Source organism: Camarhynchus parvulus, chromosome Z (genome assembly GCF_901933205.1).
Source record: "Camarhynchus parvulus chromosome Z, STF_HiC, whole genome shotgun sequence".
NCBI lineage: Eukaryota > Metazoa > Chordata > Aves > Passeriformes > Thraupidae > Camarhynchus > Camarhynchus parvulus.
In genome coordinates, this window is record NC_044601.1 from 58,747,452 (window position 1) to 58,774,053 (window position 26,602).

At 42.7% G+C, this 26,602-nt stretch overlaps 1 protein-coding gene across 1 annotated transcript in view; it reads left to right on the forward strand.

Moving 5' to 3' along the window:
• Positions 1–26,602, forward strand: part of NADK2 (NAD kinase 2, mitochondrial) — a 37,838-nt gene that overhangs the window by 2,567 nt on the left and 8,669 nt on the right. The window contains exons 2-9 of the mRNA XM_030969463.1: positions 1,090–1,188; positions 1,850–2,484; positions 17,920–18,008; positions 18,357–18,445; positions 19,977–20,058; positions 21,380–21,463; positions 24,554–24,690; positions 25,477–25,555. Coding sequence (XP_030825323.1) covers positions 1,090–1,188; positions 1,850–2,484; positions 17,920–18,008; positions 18,357–18,445; positions 19,977–20,058; positions 21,380–21,463; positions 24,554–24,690; positions 25,477–25,555 — 1,294 coding nt within the window. The remainder of the gene's footprint in view (positions 1–1,089; positions 1,189–1,849; positions 2,485–17,919; positions 18,009–18,356; positions 18,446–19,976; positions 20,059–21,379; positions 21,464–24,553; positions 24,691–25,476; positions 25,556–26,602) is intronic.

The window sequence follows — 26,602 nt, forward strand, 5'->3', positions numbered from 1 at the left end:
TCAGCATTGTTTCCAGAACTTTAATAATTTACTGATTTGAATTTACATTTTAAAATACTTATTTCATATTTTATTATTATAAGCTTGCTGTGGGAATTAATTCAAAAGACCATAACATGATAATTGCATGATTTCAGAATAAAATACTATTCCATATTCAAACTTAATGGTTGAAGCGGATTCGATTTTCAAAAACCAAAACAATTCAATATAAATAGACAATACACAAAGCACAAAAATCTTAGAGGAGCAGCTAAATGGTCAATTAAGTTATAAAATCGATACCATTCAAAACAGAGTCATAAATTTTCAAAACCTCTTATATCTCTTAGGTCTCAAGGATGTTTTATTACCTACTGCTTTGTACAACCTTAAAGTTAATGGTTATACAGAACGAGGCATTTTCTGGTCAGCAAGGGAATTAGTAATGTTTAATTTTTCCTGGTTTCCTGGTAATCGCTTTTGTGATATTTTCCTTCAAGGCTAAGCTAATCAGTAGACAAAAAAATCCTCCTAGCCACCAGCAAAGACTGGAGAGAACCTTTGTTTGTGGGAAGAGCAGAATGGCTGCAGCTATGCTTATTTCCTAAGACTCCTGGCAAAGCACTGTAGAGGAGTGCTGCATTGACAGGCAGGAGTTGCTGCTTCTATCCCTTCCCCCAGGGAAGATAAGAAACAAGGTGAGTAATGAGAAATGCCTGTCTAAGTGAAGCCTTCAGTGCAGAAGGACTGTCTGTGGCAGTCGATGCCTGCACATGCAGTTATTGATAATCATGCAAACCCCCACATAATTTCTGGACAGCTTGCTTACAATATTAAAAAGTAACCCAGGATCGATAATTTTTTTTTTTTACCTGGACTCGCCAGACGCTGTCTCGCAAAGCTGCGGCCAAGTCCTTTCTGCCCTTCCTGACACTCGTAAATGTCACAAAGACCAGAGCAGACATGGATAACAAAAACAGCTTTTAAGCTACATGCATCTCACCAGCTCTCCGCACCAGATGCAGCTTTTAGTCCTTCTAAAACACAGCACGTGCTGTGTTTTCCCACCTTTCTGAGTTATTTTCCTAAAGTTTTTCCACTCCACAGTCTCCGAGGGAAGCACGCTGGCGCCCACTGGGGCGATCCCACCTGACTTCCTTCCACCGCCTGCGTGGTGCCGGCCCCGCACCCCGCTGCTCCAACGGGGTGACATGTCACCAGTAATGAGAGCGTGGTCCCCCGGGGTGTGGGGACACTGTTTAGGAACACTGTTTAGTCTCAGAATCCTGCTTGGTTTCAGAATTCCCGTCTATTCCCCCAAGCTATCTGAAGCTTCGCTAATGCACTATTATCAGTTCGTATTTGCCTTTTGCGGCGCTGTAAAGCTATCACAAAGGCCGAGGACAGGAGCAGCAACACGTGAGATTTCCACACACGCAATCTAAGACCAAGTAATTTCTCCCTCTTTATCTCTTTAACACTATCGCTGCCTCCCGGGACACTAGGAGTACTAGCGGGGAACTGATGGCATTGTCGCTGGGACACGGGAGCACTGGAGGAGCGGGTACTGGGAGCACTCCGGGGCACGTGAAGCACCGGGGGTGCTGCTGCTGAGCCCTGGGACACGGGGGAGCACTGGGGAACAGCGGGAAGCGCTAGGGACACCGTCACTGTCCCCTCACGGCGGGGGTCGGTCCCGCACCCCTCACAGCGCCCAGGGACCGGGCGCGGAAACATCCACCACGCGCCGCCTACGTGCCTCGCGCCCCGTCCCGCTCGACACCAGGAGCCGGGGCGGGGCCAAGCGGGGGGGGGCGGGGAGGGGGGGGGGGAGAGAGAGAGGTCTCCTCTACGCTTGCGCTGGCAGCGCTCCCTGGGGCGCGGGGCGGGGCATGCTGGCACTGCGCGCTGTGCCCCGGTTGGCCGGGGAGGGCGCACGCGCCGGGGATAGCGCTCAGGCCCCGCCCCCAGGCGGGGCGGGTACCCGGCGGCGCAGCTCGCTATTGGCGGGGCCGGCGGCTGCGCGCGGGGAGGGCGGGGCGGCGGGCGCGGCCGGGCCATGTGCCGGGCGCCGTCGCAGAGCGGCTGCAGCCGCCGCCGCCGCCGCCGGCAGCGCCGCACCCGCCCCGGGGAGCGGCGCAGAGCCCGGGAGATGTTCTTCTCTTGGGGTTCCCCTGCGGCCGCCTCCGCCTCGCCGGCCGGGCGGCAGCTCGCCGCTCCGCGCTGCTCTGCCAGCGGAGGGCGGCTTCCTCCGCGTCGCCGTGGCTGCCGCTGCTCGGCGGCGCCCACCGGCCCCTACTCGCGCTGGGCGGGCTGAGCCCCTCCGCAGCGGCGGCGGCGGCCGGGCGGGGTTCGGCGGGGGCCGCGCCATGCGGGTCGGGGGCGGCGGGGGGCGGGTTCCGGCCGTCGCGGGTGGCGGTGGTGGTGAAGACGACGCGGTACGAGTTCGAGCAGCAGCGGTACCGCTACGCCGGGCTCTCTGAGGAGGACCTGAAGCAGCTGGTGAGCGGCGGGAGGGGCCGGCGGTCCCGGACACCGAGGGCGTTGCCGCGGGGCTGCAGCAGGGTCGGGGGGGTACCCAGGTTGATGCCCGGCTCCGGCGAGGGATGGCTGGGATGATGCCCGACTTCGGAGGGGTTTCCGGGGTAATACCCGGCTCCAGGGACGCCGCCGGGCCGCTGTGTCCGAGTGTCCCTGGTGCTTCCCCGGGCCTTGGTGGGGCGGAGCTGGCGGCCGTGGAGGTGAGCGGGGTCGCGGCCCCTGTCCCCGGGCTCTGCCCCTGCTGCTGGCGGCTCTGCCCTCCCGCCGCTTCCCTCCCCGGCCCCCGATCCCGATGGAGCCGCCGAGCGGCACGGCCTGGAGAGGGGCACGTGTGGCGCCGCTGGGCATTCATGGCTTGCAGGCTGCCGAGAGACTTGTGCAGTAAGCGTGTTTGGGTTTTACCCTCGGAGAGATTCCAGTAGCCCTCAGCAAACTGCAGTCTTTTTCTTTCTGTATGCAGTATAAAGATTAGAGAAGTGCATGCTGTGAAAAGCACAATGTTGCAAAAAATCTTCTCTATGCCTTAGCATGAACTGTTTCGCATTTCCTCCGTTTTCTTTCCTCCCATTCTCGCTCCATCCTTATGTATTTTCCTCTATTCAGACAGCCACATCTCTCTGCGATCCACCCTTCTTGTTACAGTTTTTAGAAAAGCATTTTTCTTTAGTCTCTGAGAAACTTTTAATGTGAAGGTCCATTACTGAAGGTATACTGAGGAAAGCAGGTGTCTCTGAGAGTTGATATGTGCACCCAGTGTCTTGTCTTCATCTCCATCATGCTCAGTGACCTCACCCATTTTTCTCTTTACCCGGTGGCTGTCTTCCAGTGTTCACCTGCCGCCGGTGGGCTGAAGGATGGTACCTGCAGGAGTTACTTTGGCTGCCAGCAGTCTGTGAAGTCCATGTCATGAGATCATATTTTTATGCCTTTATTTTGGATAAGTCTATTACATTAATTTGTTCACAGATTCGTTTGTGTCTGTCAAGACTTTGGTCTCTTACAACTGGAAATATTTTAGATCTCTGTTACTTTGCAATGTTTGGACTAAACTGGTGCATGTGCTTATGTGGCAAGGACAAATGGCTTGCTTTGTAAAGAATCGGGGATAAAATGTACAGTATCTACAGGAATGTCTATGTGCTTCAGTTGGTCTTCCACCTCCTATGGAATTCCTGTCCAGACATTTTTTACATTTTGTATAGCTGTGTAGTTACAGTTCAACAAGTTGAATGTCAGTCTGTGTTAATTCTCATGTAGCTTCCTGTTGCTGAGGTGTCCCAGTACTTCCTTTCATACACTGGTTTGGGGGGAAAAAATGTCTCTTACAGCTCAACTGTAAGACTTTTTCTTTTCATTTAGCTTTTTTGAGAAATTATTTCTTGTTGTTGAGTACAGAGGTTGTCCTCAGTGTGCAGTTAAGCCCAGGAGAAGCAGACTGCGTTTGTTTGGTCACCTTTCCCTAACTGCTTCTTTACAGGCAGGACTGGGACACTGAATCAGTGAGCAGCATTGCACATCCCTTAAGGTGCTCATGACTGGATGTAGTGGTAGCTGCAGTTTCTTTTTTTTTGAGAATGCATATTTTGCATGATTGGTAACGTGTATTGCCCTCAATATACATTTTTAAAGAAGTAACTGTGACCTCAGGGGGTGATTGTAATAGTTGCAGAAACACCTTAAAGTTGGTCCTTTTGGAGAAACTTACAGGTACACAATAACTCTAGGTATTTGTGACAGTTCTAGAATTTCTTTTCTGGGACTGGTGCTTTTTTAATATCTACCTTTCCCCTTAAAATACTGCTTTGTGAGGAATTGCAGCAATAAAAGTTGGTGTCGCCAGGTAGACAAAGCCCAACTTGCCTAACTATGTGTGTAGCAATACTGAGTTAAGCTCCTGCTGTATGGGCGGGAATACAAAGATTTGTGCAAGAGCACATTGAAAAGGTCTTGCAGAATTTTTTGAAAAAGGAGAGCAAAGGAATTATCCTTCCTGCCCATTTCTTAATTTTTTTAGCTAACCTGTAAAAATTTCGGTATTTGCATTCTGCTGTGACTCTGGTCTCAGATCTTTTTTCCTCAGACTGAATTAATGGCAGCCTCACTGAATATGTTATGTGGAGGTTCAGAAGACTCTTATCCTCACTGTTGGGGGGATCACTTTGTAGCAGAGTGATTGCTGTGAAGTGTCCTTCCCCCACAGTGCCATTGCGGGCACCTTGGGAACACGATGCATTTTGCTCCCTGGTGTTAGCTGCAATCCATGTTCCCTGTGTCTCTCTTTCTCCTGGGGGGACTTTGGAAGCTGCTCCAAGGCAGCTGATCTCAGAAATGAGCCCAGGCATAGTCTTTGGGTTTGCAGCTCAGTTGTGTTGAAGGGCCACACGAAAGGCAGGGTGAGAGTTGAGTGCATATGAGAGCCTCAGGCTGGGATACAGGCAAAGAGTGTAAGCAAAAGAGCACAGGAGAGGTTTGGCTGTGATGCTCAGAGCTGCTGGCGGACCCAGACCTGTTGGTGGTGGGGGTTGCATTGGAGGGGCTCAGGGTTGGGTGATCCTGGAGGAGGCTTGTGGTGTAAGGGAGCCAGCACCAAAGGAAGAGCATGGTGCTGTCATCCTCTGTCATGGACCTTCAGATGTGCAGACACTGGCTATCTGAAGTACAAAAATTCAGCTTCAAGCCAGTGTTGGAGGTTTAGATTTGGGGAGTCATACCGGGGCTTGTTGCCTGCCTGTTGTGAGTAAAAGAGATGTTTGCATGTTTCTAGAAGATAACTGATGTCTGTACTTGGAAACTTCAAATATCAGTATAGCAGAATTAATGAAAATTGGAGACTTAATCAGTTCTGCCTGATCACCAAGACAGAGAGCAGTCCTGAACATAGCTGTTTCAATCAGTGTGTTTATGTATTGAGGCTGAATATGCAGGAAGTGACTTAATGCAGAAATGGTGGTGCCTTTGGGCACTCACCCTAATGAAATGAGGTTTGTTCCATGTTTTAGGAGGCTGAAGATGAACCATTGGCATACACCAATATGTACTAAAATATTATACAGGTCATAGTATATGTCTTTATCTATGATATACACAGTATAAATTACAGTATCCTCCAAGAAGCAAAATACCAGTAATGGACGTGACTGGCTGACATTTCTAATAAGCCATAAAGGCCCTGGGCACCTGTCACTTAAACCCTTCTGTGGCCTTACTTGTGGATGCTAAGTGAGTTGTATTATAGAAATACTATGAAATGTTGCAAAGTCAAAGCTGCAGGGTCACAATTCCAGAACTCAAACATTCTTTCTCTGTGCAGACAGAGATAGGAGAGGTAATGAAGCAGTCCAGATAGCAGAAGAGCAAAACTAATAGTGGAAAGATGGAAAGCAAGGCCTACTTTTACAGATCTACTAAACACTGTCTTTGCTTTATGAAATTTAAGGGGCTGTTGGATTTCTAAAACTTGCAGTTACCAACTCTAAGTTATACTAATCTTTCTCCCAAGTCCCTACAAACAGTTTGCTTACCAGAAGTGACAGCAATTTGCATTTCTTGTGAGCTAGCTTACTGGGATTGGCATCTAAATATGACTAGTTACAAAAATGAATGATCCAGTCAACTAGTACTGAAGGCAGTTTCATGTTGTGTGTATTTCACTCTCATTAAATCCCTGCAGAGGAACCACTGCTGTTGTCCTTAAGTAAACTAAGAGAATATAATGCCCCAGTAATAGAGCTTGTTTCCTGACTTCTGGGTTTTGTTTTGTTTGATAGTGCAGATGTGATAAGTTGCTGACTTCTCACAGCTGTAAGGTATTTAGGGAAGATGAAAAATTTACCTGTCCAAATACATTTCGTACACAATTCTAATTATCTTTGAAAATGTCTTGTCATATGAAAAGTTGTATTTGTCTTGGTCTTAGTTGGAAGGAAGTCATTCAGTGTGGACTAGAGTTAATATTCTGTTGTGTCTGGTTTATGAGTTTATTTGGAGCAGGAAGGGAGAGCAAGTTGGAGGTTTGGAACAAGTTTTGGCTCTTTTGGACCACTGCAACTAATTGCTAGGGGTGGTAATCTCAGTGATGTGATCTTCATACAGCTTTATAGAAAACTGGTGTCTGGGTAGGGAAGAGGTAACCTGTTGTCAGGATATTGCCTCCCCTGAATGAGGTCAATATGAACTTGCACAGGTGATGCATAGGGCAGCAGCAACATCCTGAGCAGGGCTGGCCAGGAAGGAAGGAAGGAGTGTTGCCTGGGTAGGTGAGCTTCAGCTGGGCTCCTATGTTGTGTGCCAAAACAACCCCGCAGAGCTGTGGGTGGGGTGTGGGGGGTGTGTGCAGCAGGACACTATCCTCCCACCCTCCTGCTCCTAATTTAGATCTGTACAGCACCAGTTGTTGCTAGCTCATGCAGTAAAGTTTTCATGCCTCTTAGAAAATTCCTTCTTGAGGGAAATGTACTGTTTTACCTGTGACTTGATAGGTGATGGATTTTTGGTTTTAATTACAGAAAAAAATCTCTGCTATTTTTTATATTAAGCAGTGAAAGATACCCTTTCAGTATCACTTCTGAATTACTTCTCCTGGGTACTAGTGTTACAGGCTTGTAACTCTCATACCACCACCTGAAGATACAGTTTTGGAAAATATCCAGGTATTTAGTTCTTAGATTTCTGGATTAGAAGACTGTGCTTCAATACTGATGCCGGTGATCCCCTCAAACACTTATTTAGAAAGTGCTCAAATATTTTCAGAATACTGAGATTTTTGCAAATGCAAAGAAGGCAGCAGAATGAAAAAGCAATATGCAAACTTCAAAGTTCAACTGAATTCTAATTTTAAAATAAAATCTGGTAATTTAGCAGACAACTAAAAAGTAAAGTTGCTTTTCTGAAAATCAGTAAGTATGAGGGCAGTTAACCCTGTGTCCTCATGTGGATCTAGATGTACAGGGTATATTTGAAGATAGTATTTTTAAGTAGAAACTTCCTTAATGAATGAGGTGATACTGTGAAGTTTTTCTTTATTCTGTTGAATTCAGACTGCCCATCTCTTCTTACCTTCTAATGTGAATTTTTTCAGTGAATGTTCTTTTACAGAGCACATAAAGTGTTTTAAAGCTATTAGGACTCTACTGTTCTCTGTCTTATCCTGAAAAGAGGGAGAAGTACTAACTCCCTTTAGTGAATTGAAGCATACAGAATTCAAGACACAGGTTATTTTCCACTAGGATTATATAAAGCTAAAGACTTTTTTTTTTTCAGAAATAAAATTTTTGAACTTATCCACTGGAAACTGAGATGTGTGTACATGCTTTTCAGGTTACACAAACATGGTGTTCATTTTTTTATCGTTACCTTTGAAATTTGATATATTTGCATCAGTGTTAAGTCACTGTACTGGCATCTGCTTTATTGAGTTGTTCCTCCTCTCTTAGAGGGCTCTTCCAGACCCCTCTAAGAGGGGTCTGGAAAATGATGGAAACAATTAAATGCGAGGTAGTAATTATTTTTTCCATAAGAATTGTTTTTCCAGTACACCATTCAAGTATACTCAGTCACAAATAGCAAATAGATATAAAAGTAGGGCATTTCAGTGTAATTCACCTAAATTAAACTTTTGGGACTGTATCACCAATCATACTATGCTTTATACAGCTGAAGAAGGCTACTTCTTGGAAGTGACTTTAATGCTGGCTTTAAGTACTTCATTAGTTGTAATTTACAGCATCATGTTGGGGTTGTGCTGTATTAATGAGAATGATTGAATTGCCTGGATTACACAGGTTTTCTAGAAATCTTTTAGTGAAGAAAGCAGTTACCACTGTTTATAGTTAACACAACAATTTGCTCTGCCTTAGCCTTTGAATTGCAAACCACTATGTGTATTCCTCACATGTGGTTAAAATGACAATAATGCTTTAATGTGGTGGATGAACAATTAGAAAACAGTTCATGGCATTTTAACTTTTATTCATGTATGCATCAAACTCTTGTCCTAAAGCAGCATTTCTGTAAAACTTCAGGAATGTAATGTTGCAGTTAAATCAGCTATTACAGAAGTAATGGTTTATAAAATGCTACAATATCTGCACTTCGTAGTCATTATTCTACAGAAGATACATTAGTGTAGAGCAGCATTTGAAGGCTTGCCGTGATGGTGTAATGAAAGTGAGAGGTCTAAATTACTGAAGAAGAAAGTGAGGAAAATATGAGGAAAAAATATTCCTAGCTGAAGTAGTTGTCTGGACTTCTGCAGTGTGGGGGGTGGTACAGCAAACTGGTAGAAACATAGCAAACAGCCAGGAACAATATTGGGAAAAATACTGAGCAATTGACAGCAAGCTAGTAAATCAGTCAGTAGTCCTAGTCAGCCTCCTGGCCTTTCTTGTGTGGTAAGAACTGACTTACTGCATTGGTTAACTTAGCACATTTTTTTAGAAGCAAGTGGCCAGAGCCTGTATAATATGTAATAATCCTGGGAAGGGGGGGAGGAATTGGATTTAATGCTATGACTTGCAGCTCAACAGCAGTTTGTATTGGAAAACTTGATTTGTGTTCAAGGCCTTATGGGAGTCTTAAACCTGAGCCTTGGTACTTCTGATCCACAGAAGGAGTTTGTTTCAGGAACCTGATTGGTTTCTCTGATGCATACTCATTATTAAAGCCTTTCTGTAAACAATGCCTTTATGCCTTTATGGATTAGATTTTTTTTAGCTAATAAATGATCAGATGCCAGTGCATTTGAAGTTCACTCAGAACCTGCAGCTGCTCACTGAATCTGGTTGTGAGGTTCACTTTAGAGAGGGTTTCAGAGCACTTATGCAAGTCTGAATGAGCTAGACTGCAGGCCCTTAAAGGAGTTGGGTGTCCCAAAATGGGTTAATCCACTGTATTACTGTACACTGTAATTGCAAACTGTACTGCCAGCATAATTCTACTGAAACTGGCCCTGTTGATAGCGAAAGGTTGAGTGTATTGAGTTTGTGTGGCCATGCTTTGGTAGTGGGGAGGACTGCAGCTGTGGCTCCTGTAAGAAGCTGCCAGAAGCTTCCTCCCTGTCTGACAGCTGATGCCAGATGGATCCAAGATGGACCCTCACCAGCACGGGTCAAGTAATTTAGAAGTGGTAATGTCATCTCAGTTGGTAACATATTTAAGAGGGGGAAAAATTTCCTGTGCAAATGTAATTGCCCTCAGAGAGGAGAGGAGTGAGGATGTATGAGAGGAACAGCTCTGCAGACACAGGGTCAGTGAAGGAGGAGGGGCAGGAGCTGCTCCAGGCCCCAGAGCAGAGCTTCCCCTGCAGCCCCTGGTGCAGCCCTTGGTGAGGCAGCTGCGCCCCTGCAGGCCCAGGGGGGAGCAGAGATCCACCTGCAGCCCCTGGAGGAGCCACAGCAGAGCAGGTGGATGTGCCTGAAGGAGGCTGTGAGCCCATGGGAAGCCCGTGCTGGGGCAGGTTCCTGGCAGGAGCTGTGGCCTGTGGGGAGAGCAGCCCTCACTCGAGCAGGTTCCTGGCAGGAGCTGTGGCCTGTGGGGAGAGCAGCCCTCACTGGAGCAGGTTCCTGACAGGAGCTGTGGCCTGTGGGGAGAGCAGCCCTCACTGGGGCAGGTTCCTGGCGGGAGCTGTGGCCTGTGGGGAGAGCAGCCCTCACTGGGGCAGGTTCCCTGGCAGGAGCTGTGGCCTGTGGGGAGAGCAGCCCTCACTGGGGCAGGTTCCTGGCAGGAGCTGTGGCCTGTGGGGAGAGCAGCCCTCACTGGAGCAGGTTCCTGGCAGGAGCTGTGGCCTGTGGGGAGAGCAGCCCTCACTGGAGCAGGTTCCTGGCAGGAGCTATGGCCTGTGGGGAGAGCAGCCCTCACTGGGGCAGGTTCCTGACAGGAGCTGTGGCCTGTGGGGAGAGCAGCCCTCACTGGGGCAGGTTCCTGACAGGAGCTGTGGCCTGTGGGGAGAGCAGCCCTCACTGGGGCAGGTTCCCTGGCAGGAGCTGTGGCCTGTGGGGAGAGCAGCCCTCACTGGGGCAGGTTCCCTGGCAGGAGCTGTGGGCCCACAGTGGAGCAGCCTGTTCCTGGGGGACTGCACCCTGTGGAGGACCCAGACTGGAGCAGTTTGTGGAGAACTGCAGCCTATGGAAAAGAATTATGCTAGAGAAGTTTTTGAAAAGTCTCCTATGTATATCTCCAGCCCCCAGGCTGGAGCAGGGGAAGGAGCTCCTCTAGTTGAGCAGAGACCAAAACGACTTGAGACTGACTGTATCCCCCATGCTCATGTCCCTGTTCTGTTGAGGGGGGAGGAGGAAGAGCTGGGACAATTGGAGGGATGGAGGGAAGGTGTTTTCAAGATTTGTTTTACTTCTCATTATCCTGCCCAGATTTTGATTCATAATAAATTCAGTTCATTTCCAAAAGCTGAGTGTGTTTAGTCTGTGATGGTAACTGGTTAGTATTCTCTTCCTGTCATTATCTTAACTTGTGAGCCTTTCCTTACATTTTCTCTTTCCTATCTCATTGTGAAGTGGTGTGATAAGAGCAGCTTTGGTGAGCACCTGGCATCCAGCCAGTCAGGGTCAATGTGCTACATTAAGTCAGTGACTTAGCAAATGTTATTCAATAAGTCTGGATTTTTTCAGTAAATATTTAAATTTGACCAGGTTTTTTTTTCTAAATACAATTGCCTTACTGTCTCGAGTCTTCATTTATAGCCAAACTATATGAGATCTGATAATGCATTTATTATTTCTAGTGCAAGAACAATTAGACCACATTTCCCCTTTTAAGAAGTCAGGCAACTTCTGTGAAAGGAGTAATATTAAGGATCTCTCTCAGACTGTCTTCACAGAATAGGTTCTCCAGCCCTCTGATCATCTTTGTGTCTCTCCTCTGTATTCACTCTTGACAGGTCCATGCCCTTCCTGTGCTGGGAGCCCCGCTCTGGATGCAGTGCTCCAGGTGGGTCTCAGCAGAGCAGAGCAGAGGAGCAGAATCCCGTCCCTCCCCTGCTGCCCACGGGGCTCTGGATGCAGCCTGGGGTGTCTTTCTGGGAGGTGAACTCACATTGCTGAGCCATGTCCAGCTGTCCATTCACCAGCACCTTCTAGTCCTTCTCCATGGCTGGGCTCAATCCCTTCCTCCCAGAGCCAGCCTTGGTATTGCCCCAGCCCGTGTGCAGCCCCTTGCATTTGACCTTGTTGAATTTTATGAGGTTTATACAGACCCAGCCCTCAAGCCTGTCAAGGTCCCATGGATGATGCCTCTACCCTCCAGCGTATCAACTGCACCACGTCTTGGTGTTGTCAGCAAACATGCTGTCACTGGTGTGAATACAGCAATTGAAGCTCGCAAATGGTACTTGCTTTCTGCTATAAATCGAGGGTAGGTGTGCTGGTCTGTGCTTACCATGAGTGTCAGGTCCAAACTGGGGTATCTGTTGTGTACAACCACCAAAGTCATCTCCCCATCAGTTCAGCTGATGGCTGGTAAAAACATTTAACCATTCAGCATTGTGGTTCAAGCTTGCTCTGCCTGCCCTAGGAGACCCTTTTCTGTGGGATGCTTGAAATGTGTTGCCAAGGTACAGATTCCTGTTGGGCAAGTTCTGCTAAGGCTAGCTGCTCAGTTTGTTTATATGTTTTGTTGCTGGCATTTTATTATCCAAGATACAGAAGCTGAACCATGCTTTAATTCCATGTGGATTATTTTTACATTTTGAAATAGAGAAGCTTAACATTTCATTAGAGCTCCTAAGAAATCCAGAAGTTTAGTGTGTGCCTGACCTGTTAGGAAAATTGCATTTGCTTTTAGCATGACAGATCAAGCTTTGTCTTAACTAGTTAGCACTAGAACAGGATAATTACTTGCCTGTAGATTGACAGTCTGACTTTGATAATGAAGGAATTTTTGATTGAAAGTCAAGTTTAGTCAGGAATGCTAAGGGAAGTGTATGGCTTGAAACATGTCCTATATTCAAAGCTGTTCTAGTTCTAACCATAATGTATTGAGAAAAATATTTTTTTCTATAAATCTGTCAAAATCTTGTTTCTTTTAAGCCGAGCAAAAACTGAACACCAACTTTGTTTATACTTGGGACACATGGTTAAATCTCAAGGGACGATTTCTGAAAATAAAGGACTTAAAGTGCCATACTCTGCTTAGAAACAGATTGTTATGTTAGTGGTCATTGTATTTTTGTCTTGAGTTTAAAATACAAATTTTTGCTATTCAGCTGTTGATCTCTAAATCTGTTTGTATTATTTTGTGGTTCTTTCTGTAAAAATCAGGTAGATTGTAAGGCAGTGATCTGTTCTTGTTTTCCAGCTGGGGTGCATGTGTGGGCAAGTTCATTGTGGAAATTTGAGAGAGTAATTGTTTCTAGATCTATGCTTTTTGTTGTTAGGGTTTAGGAGTTTTTTGGTTTTATTTTTGTTTTTTTTTTCTTCTTCTTTCTAGTCAGATAGTCAGACATTTAGTCCTCAATGACCAGCAGTTGTAAAACAAGTGATTGGTATTAACTCCACCCTGGTGCAGTTTAAGACTGCATGAAGGTTAGTGCTGTAAATTAGGCATAAGCCTAGTAATGAGAATATATATGCATACACATAAGGCCAAAGTACATTGGAAAAGTTCCATTTAACCTTACTGGATAAGTCCAGAGGAGGACCACAAAGATGGTCACGAGGCTGGAGCACCTCTCCTGTGAAGACAAGACAGTTTGAGCTGTTCAGCCTCAAGAAGAGAAGGCTCTGAGGAGAGCTTAGAGCACCTCCTGGTACCTGAAGGGACTCCACAGGAAGGCTGAAGACGGACCTTTTGTCAGTGAGTGTATTGATAGGATGAAGGGAAGGCTTTAAGCTGAAAGAGGGAAGATTAGCAGCTTAGCTGTTAGGAAGAAGTTCTTTACTGTGAAGGTAGTGAGGCTCAGGCACAGGTTGCCCAGAGAACTTGTGAATGCACCATCCGTCAAAGTGTCCAAGTTCAGATTGGATGGAGCTCTAAGAAAGCTGGTCTGCTGAACGATATCCTTTTCTAGAACAGGGTGGTTGGGTCTAGATGATCTTTAAGGTCCCTTCCAACCCAAATCGCTCTGTGATTCTGCTAGGATGAGATGCAGAAGGTGCTCAGTTGACAAATTCACTCCCAACAATATCCATGTTACTGTATTGAGAGAACATACTCTTTTATCCTAATGCTTAATAAGCAATGCCAGTAGGTCTCAGCTATGGCTTTTCTTTTCCCATTTTCTAAATCAAGAGTTATAATTCACGTATGTAGACAACAATGGGTATTCTGATGTTACTTGGCTTTGTGTTGGCTTCTGTATTTGTGTCTGGAAGCCTTGTCCTTGTTGTGCAGCATTGTTCCTGCAGGGCAAACATTAGTAAAGATAGCAGGCCCACAGTTTTAACCAAATGAGTTGGGACTTGCCAGCGGTGCAGGCTTAGACTACAGAAGGAAGGCAGTCAAGCAAAAGTCCCTTGAATAAGTGGCTGCTAGAGGCGCTTTGTGAAAAATCCTTTCCTTAAAGAAGGATCAGGCCAGGATATTCAAGAGCTATTCTTAGATATTTGATTTAGACCTTTTCTCCTTGAGTCTAAGGAAATGCAGCTCCATTCATAGGAAATGTTCTGTTTCCCTGAGTGTGTTTTCCACTACAAGCTCTTCTGGAAACCTACTTTGCATTGCATTTCTGCTGTGAGGTTTAAGACTACTACTGAAGTTGTTTCTGAATGTATTTTTGTCCATTTTGTCTTTGTTTTCGTATGCTAATGCACTTTTTGCTAGAATAGCTCTTGTATGTATATATTCTTGCATTTTATTTTGTGTATTATTAAGATCAGATTAACAGGCCTTATTGTAAATCAAAGGTTCCTCCAAAGGAAGAAGAGCTTGAAAGTTGTCTTCATGCAGAATCTAATAGCTCTGTGCCTTTTTGAGGAGTCAGTTGACAAAAGCCAAACCTGGCATAGGTTAAGGGGCCTGCTTTATGATCGGGCTTGGGAGCCAGGCTGTCCTTGTGCTGTCTGTACATCCCAAGTATCTTCAAGGCTCTTTAAGGAGGTGATCATGCACACAGGAACTGGACTGCCTGATCTTTGTCTTCAGCTCTTTTGAAATAAAAAGCAGGTGCTGGTCTCAGTTTGGTCTTACACTTTGCCTTAAGTGCAAACCCCTCTCCAGTAGCAGCATTTGTCATAGTTTTAGAATGGCACTCAGGTGCTGGATATGAGGCAGGAGCAGAGGCAGTGAAATACAGGTACATCTGTCTGAACATTGTCTGAACACCCTTTTCACTGTGAGGGTGACTGGACACTGGCGTGTTTGCCCAGAGATGTGGTAGAGGCTGCATCTGTGAAGATCTTTAAAGCCATCCAGATCTGGACAGATGGCCCTGCTCGAGCTTGGGGTTGGACCAGAGGTCTGTTCTAGCTCAGGCACTTTGTGAATCTATGCTTCTGACCACAAGGACTGTAGGCACTTCTCTGGTTCTTTGGAGTAGTCGAGTGAGAGCAGCTGCTGATTAGTGTTCCAGTTGGATATACTTGACTGTGGTCAGGCTCAGTTGGGCTTCCCCTTTGTCAGTTCTTAGATGAATGAACTTGCAAGTTATCTCTGAACACAGAGAATGAGGCTGGAGAGGAGCAGACTGTTGTAATCTCTGGAGCCTTTTGCAAATCAGGACAATTTAATAACTCCATAAATGTAGCACAGCCATTTAAACTAAGGGCCCTAACTTTTCATTTTTCTTGCTTAATAATGTGTGCTTACTTGTTCTAGAGCTAAATTCAAAGAGGAGATTACACATTCAGTGCCTGTTCTACAGTGCTGCTGAAATGGTTCATCCAGTTGTCAGAATACTAATAGTTTATTTGCTGAGCAACCTCTTCTGTTTTCTGAAGCTGTTGATGAAATAATTTAACTCAGCTGTGGCAAATGTAAGTTACAGAACAGACTCTGTTCCATGGCAATGGCGCTACTCATACCTCTCCTTCCTGGTGATGCCAGGGTAATGCTAGCTGTTGGCTTGCCACTGATGTTGATGGCTTATAAACCTGCAAATGATCACACAGAGAATATGACATTGTTATTGTTCAGAGATAAAAGCTCTCTTCCATCAATTTGAAAGATAGCATGCTGATAAATTAGCCAAATAAATGAGGTACATAGAATTGCAAGATGGAGTTTGTGGTTTCTATTTTGTGTGGAACTAGCAGCAGCCTGAAAAAAGTGTGCTGTCACAGCAGTCTGCTTGTCAGGTGCTTGTTTCATTTGCTGCAGATACTTCTAGAGGAGCCTGATTTTAGTAATGGTGTTTTTTGGAAACTGATTGTGGATTTCTTGTTCTTGTGGTAAGGCAAGATGAATTTGTGCTTTGAATATGTAATTGAAAGTTCTTCTAGCAAATTACACCTGTGCTGCTCAGCAGCAGGTGTCTATGGGAGGCAAATACCTCCTTTTTTCCTTTCTGCCTTTCCCTTTCCCCTCCATGTGGATGATGGGAGGCTGACAGCAGGCTGGCAATGGGCTGTGCTGTAACTAGCATAGCCCTGAGTAATCTTTCACTCCCCAGAGCCCGCAGGGGCATTGTTCAAGTTCCCAGTGCAACACCATGGACTCTGCAAGATTAAGAGATGTCTGGGGTGCAAAGGCATTGTAGCTCAGGAGTAGAAACAAAGGATTTAAGTGTGTGAGGCAATTAATGGGACATAACACCCTGTATCCCAGTAAATCGATGTGAACAAGTGTTGGAAAAACCTGCAATATTTATTTGGATGTTTTCTGATCATCCACATACCTGTGTCTGTGTGTGATCATGCATAGCTGGCAGGCAGCTCCTCCCACTGTCTTCTTCCTTTAGTGCTGTTGATACATCCAGGCAGCCTATGAGTCTCTGTTGGAAGTGGTTTCATGATCCCAGCTCTAAGACCACCTAAAGATTTTGTTCCTGCAAGTTAATTGCTAATTGTAAATACACAGCAGTGCAGTTCCAGAGCAGCCAATTACATCCTTGTCTGTAACTACTTTGGTGCTGAGTCTATCTTATGTGCTTAGCTCATGGTTGGATTTCTTGACACAAATGGGTGTCAGATGAATAAAGATTTCATTTCCTGAGTATTGGATTGTGGTTGACTTCAACTGTCATATCCTGACAGTCCTCTCCCCTTCTCTATGGAGTTGAGAAGTCTATGAAAATGGGATTAGACAAGGCTGTCTGGCACCACTTTCTCTTGGAATAGTATGAAACTTTGAATAAAGGCACTTGAATAAATTGCTGGAAGTAGCTGTTTAGAACTTCTGGCACAGACGAATTCCTCTGGACAAACTCTAGGAGAAGTTCTGTTTCTCTGCTGATAAATTGGTTTTAACTGTTCAGGGAAAAGGAAGCAGTGACGCTATAATTGTAGAATAATTCAGGCTAGAAGCATCAGGAGCCTGCTGCTCAAAGCAGGATCACTTTCACTGTGAATGTATTTATAGAGTACTTTTGCTTAACATCCTTTGCACCCTCTTTCTTTCACTTTCTTTATCTCTATGCACACACATGTTTGGCAGTATCAGCCCCAGATGAGGCCCCCCCTGCTAAATAAGATAAGGAACATATGGTGACTGAATTACTTGCACAAAAACTTGTTGCAAAACTAATCTGCAACAAGTCAGTAATCTCACATGCCTGCTTATGACTGTATCTGTATAAACTGCAAAATGTTTCTGTGGTCTGAAGAGTGTGTTGAGATTAATTAAGTATTCAAATTCTCAATTTTCCAGGAAGGATGAGACTAGAATGCACCTACAGAGTTCGTCTTGTTATCAACTTGTTTAGCAAATGTGGTGTAAAATCCAGGGAACAGTATCAAATGTATTAGGTAGATTGTCCTTAAGCTTTTTTTTGATCCAGAGAAAATGTCACCTTTGTCAGCACTTGGCAGTCTTCCATTTTAGCTCAAATACAATTTGAAGGGTAATGCTGGAGGTGTTTCAGGCTCTCTTTCCTTAATTGTCATTCCTGTTGCTTTTTTTGTCTGTCTGCTCTACAGCACAACTTTGAGCTAACTGGGTGTTTCAGCACCCAGAAGTATACTGGCAGAAGTATACTTAGTGTAACTGTATGGATTCATGCAGTCTTTATATCAGTTGGCAGATTCAGGAAGAGCAAAGTATCTGAAGTTGCATGGAAGTCAATGTAGTATGCTTGTTTGCATATCTGTGATTCTCGACTGCTGTGGCCATTTAATTCACTTAATGAACTAGTCAATATAACCTGATTCTTGTGTATATAGAAATGTAATTAATGGAAGGTTTATAAGAACATATCTCTGCTGAGAGAAAATAACGTGCTGTTTTTTATAGGTTCTATTTACTTTGCTCAAGAGCACTTACTGTACTTCTACCAATACCATTTGTGTATTACAGCTTGCCTTGAAGGGATCTAACTATGCTGGTCTGCTGGAACGGCATCGCATTCATACAAAAAACGTGGAGCATGTTGTGGACAGCTTACGGTAAGAGTGTGTGGGTGTCAGGATTTCAGACACAGTGCAAATATCCATGGATCCTGTGAAACAAAAGGAAGCCTCATGTTACAAATGCCAATAAAATAGGAGTACTGAAAAGAGAGGGGTGCAGATGAGCAGTCATTACTGAAAGAATCGTCATGTGAACTGGCTCCGTTCAGTTGACTAGCATGTTAGATTACTGTCTTGAAAATAAAAGGTAGTACAGGATTTGTGTGTCAAGTGTTTTTAAGCCAAATATGATTGCAGTTACTCCTTAGCTGCATGACAACTTTCAGGAAGGCTGTGACAAGAAACATTATGTATTGGAATTCAGACTTTCTCTGAACTTTACAGGAATGAAAGGATAGAAGTTCGTCTCGTTAAGCGTCGAGAGTATAATGAAGAGACAGTTCGGTGGGCAGATGCTGTTATATCAGCAGGAGGTATGACTTTACGGAAGGGAAGTATTTGTTTCAGTATGTTTTCATTTATATGTTTCTCAAAAATACTTGGCAGTGTTTGAAGCAACTGGAAATAATGCACATTCTGAAAACAAATTACTAATCTGATTGTCAGAAAATCTGACAAAAAGCAGTGGTTATGACCATCTTGTCTACCTCTAGTACCTAAAATTGTAGCCCATGGAAGTGAACCCCAGTGCATGGCCACTCGAAAAGTTTTTTATGTGTGAAACAATATAAACTGTGGAATTTACTATAGTTTTCAACTAAAGAGGATAAAATTCTTGATGTCATGTAACTTTATGTAGCCCTAAAATCTACTTGTTGTTTTTTTGGGATGTGAGGTGTAGACTAACATACTACCTCATGGTCCCCTTGCTCAAACTGTCTTTCTTGCTTTCACACTTAATCCAGTGACTGGCGTATCAAGTTGGATGGTACAGGTAAAAAGTCTGCAGCTTCTGAGCATCTTGTGCCACTGATCAGTGTTTTCCAGATGAACCAACAGAGCAATTAACCTGATTGTTTATCTTGAATATTGGATTGCAGCAGTTCATTCAGTGTTATTTTTTTGGGATATGCTGCAAATACAGCCTTGTGTTGCTGGGCTCTGACGTAGTGTTCACTCATCTGTGGCAAATAGGCTTGACCACAGCTTTCTCTCTTCCCACTAGTCCAGTTCGCCCTTAGGTACTGATCACCATGAAGAATGGGTAGAAAAGTTTATTCCTGAAGCATCCTATCACACTCTTGTGGATTTCAAAGAACTTCCCCAAAGTGCCAGTTTGTCTTTGGTAAAAATCTTCATGGTTGAGGCAGGCAGCTGGGAAGTAATAATACATCATCTGAAGTTTTCAGAGCTTTATGTCTTTGTGCTGTTCAGAGCTTATATCTTCTTGCAAAGACTGAATGAGGTTATAGTTTTCTTTCTGTTTAACATGTTTAACAGACAGGAAAAAATGCCAATATCTGCAAAAAACAGTACATTTAAAGATTTCTAATTCTGAGCTATCTACTCACCCAAGACATCTTTTCCAAGTGTGCCTGTCTGGGGCCAAATATGACCTTTAAATTGCCTTTTAGGAGGACAACTGGGGTGAAGCTAAAGTCATTGTTTTTATGTGACTCACAGTAACATTTGGTTTTGTTTCCTGTCTCCTGTGGCTTTGTTTAGCAATACTTTCTAAATTTACTTTTGCTAAAGAATTTCTCTTACCTGCTGATAAATGTACAGAAATTCCCATAAATCTCTTTAAAGCTTGCTTTTGCCACGTTCAGTTGCCTGAGCATGTATAGCTGTCAGATAAGTTGTACTTTTTCCAGTCATGTTTGCTATCTCAAATTCAGTTGTCACTACTCTTATTTGATAAGATGTCAGTAGTTTTGTCCCATTGTATTTTGTCCAGCTTGCCTGATTTGTTGTTGATATAAACGCACATAATGCTAATGCTGGAGTACATTCTGTTTGGGATACTAGAATGTGAAGCTAACTTTTGATCTGTTTTCCTTGTAGGTGATGGTACAATGTTGTTGGCAGCCAGTAAGGTCTTTGATAAATTTAAACCAGTCATCGGAATAAATACTGATCCTGAAAGGTAAAAACATATTGGGAAAGCAATGCTTTATTTAATATTAGGCACACCATGCATCTGTTTTCGTGGTATGTGAGGCATACCTGTAGCATTTTGGCAGCATAAATGTCTGTTTTAGTGGGCTGTAGATACCAAGGGAATCTTCTGGTTTTTTTAGAGAAGTTTGCCCAGGGAATTATCCTGTCTCATCTGAGAGGATGTTAAGTAGTATTGGACAAGCATGCCTGTGTTACAGTGCCACAGATGTTCTCTACACCAGTGTAACAGCACTTGCAGCTAGTTAACTTGTATTACTAACCAGAAGTTTGAGGCTAGAATGGAAGTACAGAACTTAGGAAGAAAGACTTGGTAAAAACAGTTGAGTGTGGTGTCTGAACACAAAAAACCTTAATTTTTTTGTGAAGAAGGTGGATTCAGTAGAGGCTCAGATGAAAAAGTTTGCTGTTGTTTCTTAATGTAAACAATAAGATACCTCAGAAAACTCCGGAACCAATTGTTGGCACTTAGATGTCCTATTATAAACTCTGCACAAGCTGCACCCACCTGCCCACATCAATCTTACAGCTCAGTAGGTACAGTGTGTTAGTATTGCTTGGTTGGTATAACCGTCAAATGGATGGCAAGTGAAACTCAGAATTCACCAAGGTTCTGCCTGCTGAGAAGTCCAGATTTAGATTTCTGCTTGTGATATTTCTGCTTTTTTTGATATTGACAGTTAATTTATTCCTAGTACATATAGTGGTGGTCAAAATGTTTAATTCCTTTAATACCTTCTATTCCAAAACTTTTCAAATGCTCTGAGTAGCTATTCTGCATTATCAAGCCTGACTAGTAGGGTTCAAATAACAAGTGCCTTCAAATTGTCACATATTACTCATGGAATGGAGCACTGTTTAGTCTTCTAGTTTTGACATGAGATTCTTTTGTTCTTAGGTGTGTTGCTTAGCTGTTCATGTTGCTAACTTGGGTGTAAGTGGAGAAAGATTTTTTTTTATCCACCTGCCAGGTTTATTAAGCTTAAATTGCTTAGAATGATGACAGGAACTACATTAGCGCTTACATACTCCTGCAGGATTATTAGCTGAACAGTTTTTAGGGGAAATGTGGGAGAAATACCTTGTCTCAGACACACAGACTCCAGGAGCTGAGAGCAGTATATTGTTGCTGATGTGGTACTGTGCAAGAACAGTAGAGATTCCTAAAGGTCTAAGAAGTGTAACTTTGCTAGATGTAACACATAGGGAGATTTGTTTTGTTTTGTTTTCCAAAGGTACCAAATCTGAACAGTAATACTATAATTTTCATTGTCATTTTTTGCTACCAGATCAGAAGGCCACCTGTGCTTGCCTGTGAGATACACATACTCATTTCCTGAAGCACTACAGAAGCTTTATCGTGGTGAGTTCAGGTAGGATTCACTGATCTTTGGTTTTCAAAAACATAGAGGGATTGGGAAACACCTAATCATGTGCAATTCCTAAGAAGCAGCTGAAGCTTAGTAAAATCTTAATGGCTCAAATTGTGAATTCTGTGTAGATGTTTATAATGTTGAAAAATGAGGTTTTTGGTGAAGAATAAGACTAAAACTGCCAGCTCCAGAAAAAAGTCTTCTGGGATGACCTGCAGTAATTTATTTTCACTTCTGACTTAGCAAATTCATAAATGAGGAACTGCATTTTTGTAAGGGGTATATTGGTTTATGTTTTTTAGGACTGTCCTGGTTTAGAGCAAATTTTGGAGGAAACTTTTGAAGTGAAAGCACTCTAGAAAGCAAACTCAAGCTGCCCCTCCCCCAGCCAGTTTGGAAATAAAATATCTTTCAAGAAAAATGGAAAAAAAAATTATTTAACAAGCGAAGTACTCACAAACATGAAAAAAATGAGCAGCGTTAAACAATGGAACCTCTCACTGTTCTGAGGAGATGGCAAATTCAGAGGGAGTGCTTGTCATGGCCTGTAGCTCTGCTGAGCTGTAGCTCAGTCTCTTATCCGTCCCTCTGGCGCTGGAATGCAGCGTCCCGGCCCCGGTATGAGCTCCTGGTGCCATTCTGGGTGTTCAGTCCTGAGCAGGGCTGATCAGTTCCAAGAAAAGGAAAAGCCACAGTCCAGGGAACTTCTCTACCTAAGCCAGCAGAAAACTGACTAAAGGCAAAGGAGAGCTCAGTCCTGCTGTCTGTCCGTGCTGCAGACAATGCAGTCCGTGAGCAGGAATGCAGGAGAGTGAGTGCAGTGTCTGATAACTAACTCTGCGCTTCTTCTCCTTCTCTTCGCTCTTGGAACCTTAGAGGTGCAGAACTTAATATCCAGCATAAACTGAAGAGACAACTGGGGATACAAGCATCATAAAGTCACTCTAGGACAAGGACTCAAAAACATATAGCACAGTGATGGCTGTAAGAATAGAAGCTAGTGAAACACATATAGTTAGGAAATGGTCAGTGTGTTGCATCTAGGGTTTTGGTGATTGAGATAAAGTGACTTAAACTAGTGTAAGGCAAACATTTATTCATGCTGAATATAGTTTGATGTTTCCAGTACTGGATATTCTTAAAACAGAGTAATCTCACTTGATTTAAAAAGAAACAAGCTGAATTTTAAAGGACAGACTAGAGAAGAGTTTTTAATTACTTAAGAAGAGACACTGTTCTGTAGTATAAATACTTCGCAGAATATTTTTGTAATGACAGACTATCAAACAGAAATCAGTCACTCATGTGAAAGTATATAGCAATTCATTTTTGTTTATATTTCAACCATATTAAATCTGTAAGTTGAAGTGTAACTGTATTTGTGCCATAGAATAGTTCTGAAATTAAATTAATAGAATTGCCAGGATAAATAACTGAAGAATTTCAATATGTATTGCTAAAGGAACAGATACTTTCTACTCACATATTCTAAGGTTTAGAAAACAGAAGATTTTTAGTCTCCGTCATTCTAATTTGCTTAAGTAAAACTCATAGTGCTTATTCAGATAACCTCTCTTGACATTTTGCAATTTTGATGTTTTGTTGGAAACAAAGCTATATTTTTGTTGTTGACATTCCTGTTACTGCTCATTATGGAGCTGAAACCTCACCAGAGCAGAACAGAAAGGATTTCTCCAATTATTTTTCAGAAATAATAGGAGATAATAAATAACTAAATAAAAAATAATAAATAAAATAAAAATATAATTAATTAATTAATGATAAATTAATAAATAATATATTCTTAAGCAAGGATGTGAGCAAGTGTTTTATTCGAGAGTTCTTGTTTGGCCCTAAGCAAACTTTGGAATAGGTGGGTAACTGAATCCTTGTCTGGAAGGGCTTCTGGTATTTTGGAGTTTTGGTGGGTGGTGAGTTGCCAGAAACTGGAAAAGGGCAACAGGCTTTTTGCCCTTATCCATGATGTATCAGTCAGTGCAACAATCTGTGTGAACATGGACCTTGTAATCCTTGAGAAAACCAACATTATTGATTTGTAAAGGACAGACTATATCAGACTACCCACTTCTTTTATCTTGGTGGTCAGTGCTGTAGCAGGTTCTCAGAATAGGGGTATTAATAGGGGTACAGTCCCATTTTATAATTTTGTGGGGGATGTGATATGTTCTAGCCAGGACCACAGTGATATTAACTGCATGCTTTCTGCGTGACTACCTAAAATACTTGGAATCTAAGGGCAGATAGGATGTATAAATGTAAATCTATAAGGATGACTAGAGGAGAAGTTAGCAGTGTAGTCATAAAAAGCATAAGTCTCTTGTAATTTCAGGAAAAACTGGTTAATGTCACCTGGATATCAACAGTATGAACAGGGAAAAGATTTGCTTATAAAACTCTCTTGTGATTTGCTTTCTTAGTCAAAATTGTTGCTATTTTGTTTTATGAAATATCTTAGGTTGTAAGAGGAAAAGGAATTTATTTCTCTAGGGAAGAATAAAAAATCAGAATATTGGAACATGGCTTTTATATCCTTCTCTTGCTTCAAATGAATTCCTCTTAAGCATCGTAAATTCCTAGGCCAGGAGGGATTGTTAAAATGAGAGGATACTTGGGACCTGGTATATAAAGGGATGCATAGGGCTACTTTTCTGGACATGTCAAATACAAACAAAAGATGTCAAAAATACAGCATGTATTTCTGTGTAAATTCTTGACAGCTCTTTATTCTTAAAAGCATTCTATCAGTATTCATTCACATACTAGAATCACATGCCTCAAGAGGAGAGTTTGTTACGTACAATTGTTGTAAGCTACTTTTGGCCATTGGCCTCTTGTTTTACACATGCAAAAAATATTAGGTAGCAAATTGGTAAATGTAAAGAATTTACAATTGTGTATTATTAACTTTTTTTAATTTAGAAGTTATAGTAGAAGCTATAAAGCTTGAAATAAGACTTTCAATTTAGTTTGCTCCTTCTCTTAAAATGTTCTGCTTTGAGAGTGGAGACTCTCAGGTCCTATCTAATTTTGTAATTAATATTTCGTACTGACTTCTCTCTCCTCTCTTAGGTGGCAGTGGCGGCAAAGAATCCGACTGTATCTTGAAGGAACTGGGATTAACACAACTCCAGTGGATTTACATGAACAGCAGCTAAGCCAAGAGCAACACAGCAGGGCTCACATAAATGAAAGGTTCCAGGATCAAAGTAGGTTTAAATCTGACAAGAATATAGCCACTTTGCTATGATAACTTGGAACAGAAGATAAGGATTTGTAAAAGTTTTAGTGTTTGAAATACCTGCTGTCAAAATACCTGATCTTTTTTAAAAGGCTGTCTCTAAGAGTTGCTGTAACTACTTAAGCATGTGTGTGTGTCTGTGTACACATGCTAACTTTTAAGTTAGGTTAATTGAGAGTTGTAAAAGCTGGTCTTGGACCCGCAAATAAGATATTAGATGTGAGAGTCTGTCTGTAGATTATTCTTAAATACCTTCAACTCTTTTCTGTATGGTGGGTTGAAAGATGCATGGTTCTGTGCCTAACCTGTGTCCAGTACTGCATTTGCTCACTAAGAAGTCCTTGTCAACATAAACAACTTGTTAATCCTCTTTAATTACCTTGTAGTATGAAGTCTAATTTCTGAACTTCATCACAAATGTCTGTTAAGTCACTGCCAGTGAATTTAACTTGGCTGGAAGTGTGACTGACAGAAGACTTCATTCTGCCTAGTTGCCTGTGACTTTTCAAGGACAAGTGTCTGAACTTAAGCGTCATTGCTGACCCTGGTTTAAATATTTATTGTCTTCAGTAAAGGACAGTGACTGGCCACAGAGCAAATCAGTGAAAAAATGAATGCTTGAAAAAAATGGAGCATTAGGTCTAGAAAACAAACCCAGGCAGCAGAATTTGTCTTCCAATGAATTGTGAATGGTTTTTGAAAACTTGTGTTTTAAACCCATGATGCAAAACTCTTACACATTTGATATCTGCAGGATCTGATATTTCTGGACCGCATCTTTTACCAGTGAGAGCACTCAATGAAGTCTTCATTGGGGAATCTCTTTCATCCAGGTATGTATAATTGTTTGTTGTTACAGCAAGGCACAATTGACTTAATTTCTTTTTATGACATTGCAATGGACAATCAGTGATGAGATTTTACTGTCAAATTTTGCTTCTATTCTATAAATATTTAACACTGATTGTATTATTGCTGATTACAAAGTGTATTTTCAAAGATGTAAGTGCAGTAATGTTGATTTCTGGTTTTCTGCCTCCTCTCTGGTTATTCTTTAATTTTTCCTGATTTTTTTCTTTCCCTTTTATTGATGACTTAAATATCAGTCCTTGAACTGCCTTTTATTGATGACTTAAATATCAGTCCTTGAACTGCCTTATCTCCTCCACATCTTCTTAAATATCTTTTCATAAGCTTTTAGCATGATCAAGCAGAAATGGCTTTTATCATGACTTCTTTTTCTGCCTTTCTGTCATTAGATGCAAAGGTATCAGCCTGCTTTTGGCAGAAACCTTGTTATTGATGGAATATAGTTATTTCCTTTGTTTAAGACCTGTGTTTGTATCAAATCATGGTACTGCCTTCTCCAGGATACATTTGACTGTCCTTTCTGTCCTGAAGATCAATGCATTTTTGGCAGCCAAACAGTAAGAAGGACATTGGGAATATGACCGGGGCTGCAGTAAAAGGAGATTTATTGTTTATCTTTAAAAACTCCAACAAAAACAACAACAGGAAAGCCAGTTCAGAGTTTAACAGCTTGTGTTTGTACAGTGCCTGGGACACTGATTGCTGCTGCAAACAATATGAATGTTCTGTGAGCTTTATTTTTTTGTCTGGACTTCAGCCTCAGACTGGCAGAAGGAATTAATCTCAAAGAGATACAAATCCTGCTTTCTACTAAATCAAGTCTAATTTTATCAAGATTCTAAGAAGTTTCTTTAATGTGCAGTGATACAGGAACACAAAGCTGTTTTCCAGTGCTATAAGTGTCACAAGTACATTGTTCTGTCGGTTCCTGTGTATTTGAGAACCACTGAGGAAAACAATACCTCTAGAAACTAACCTCTAGAAATAAGTGTGTTACTGGGACCTTACAC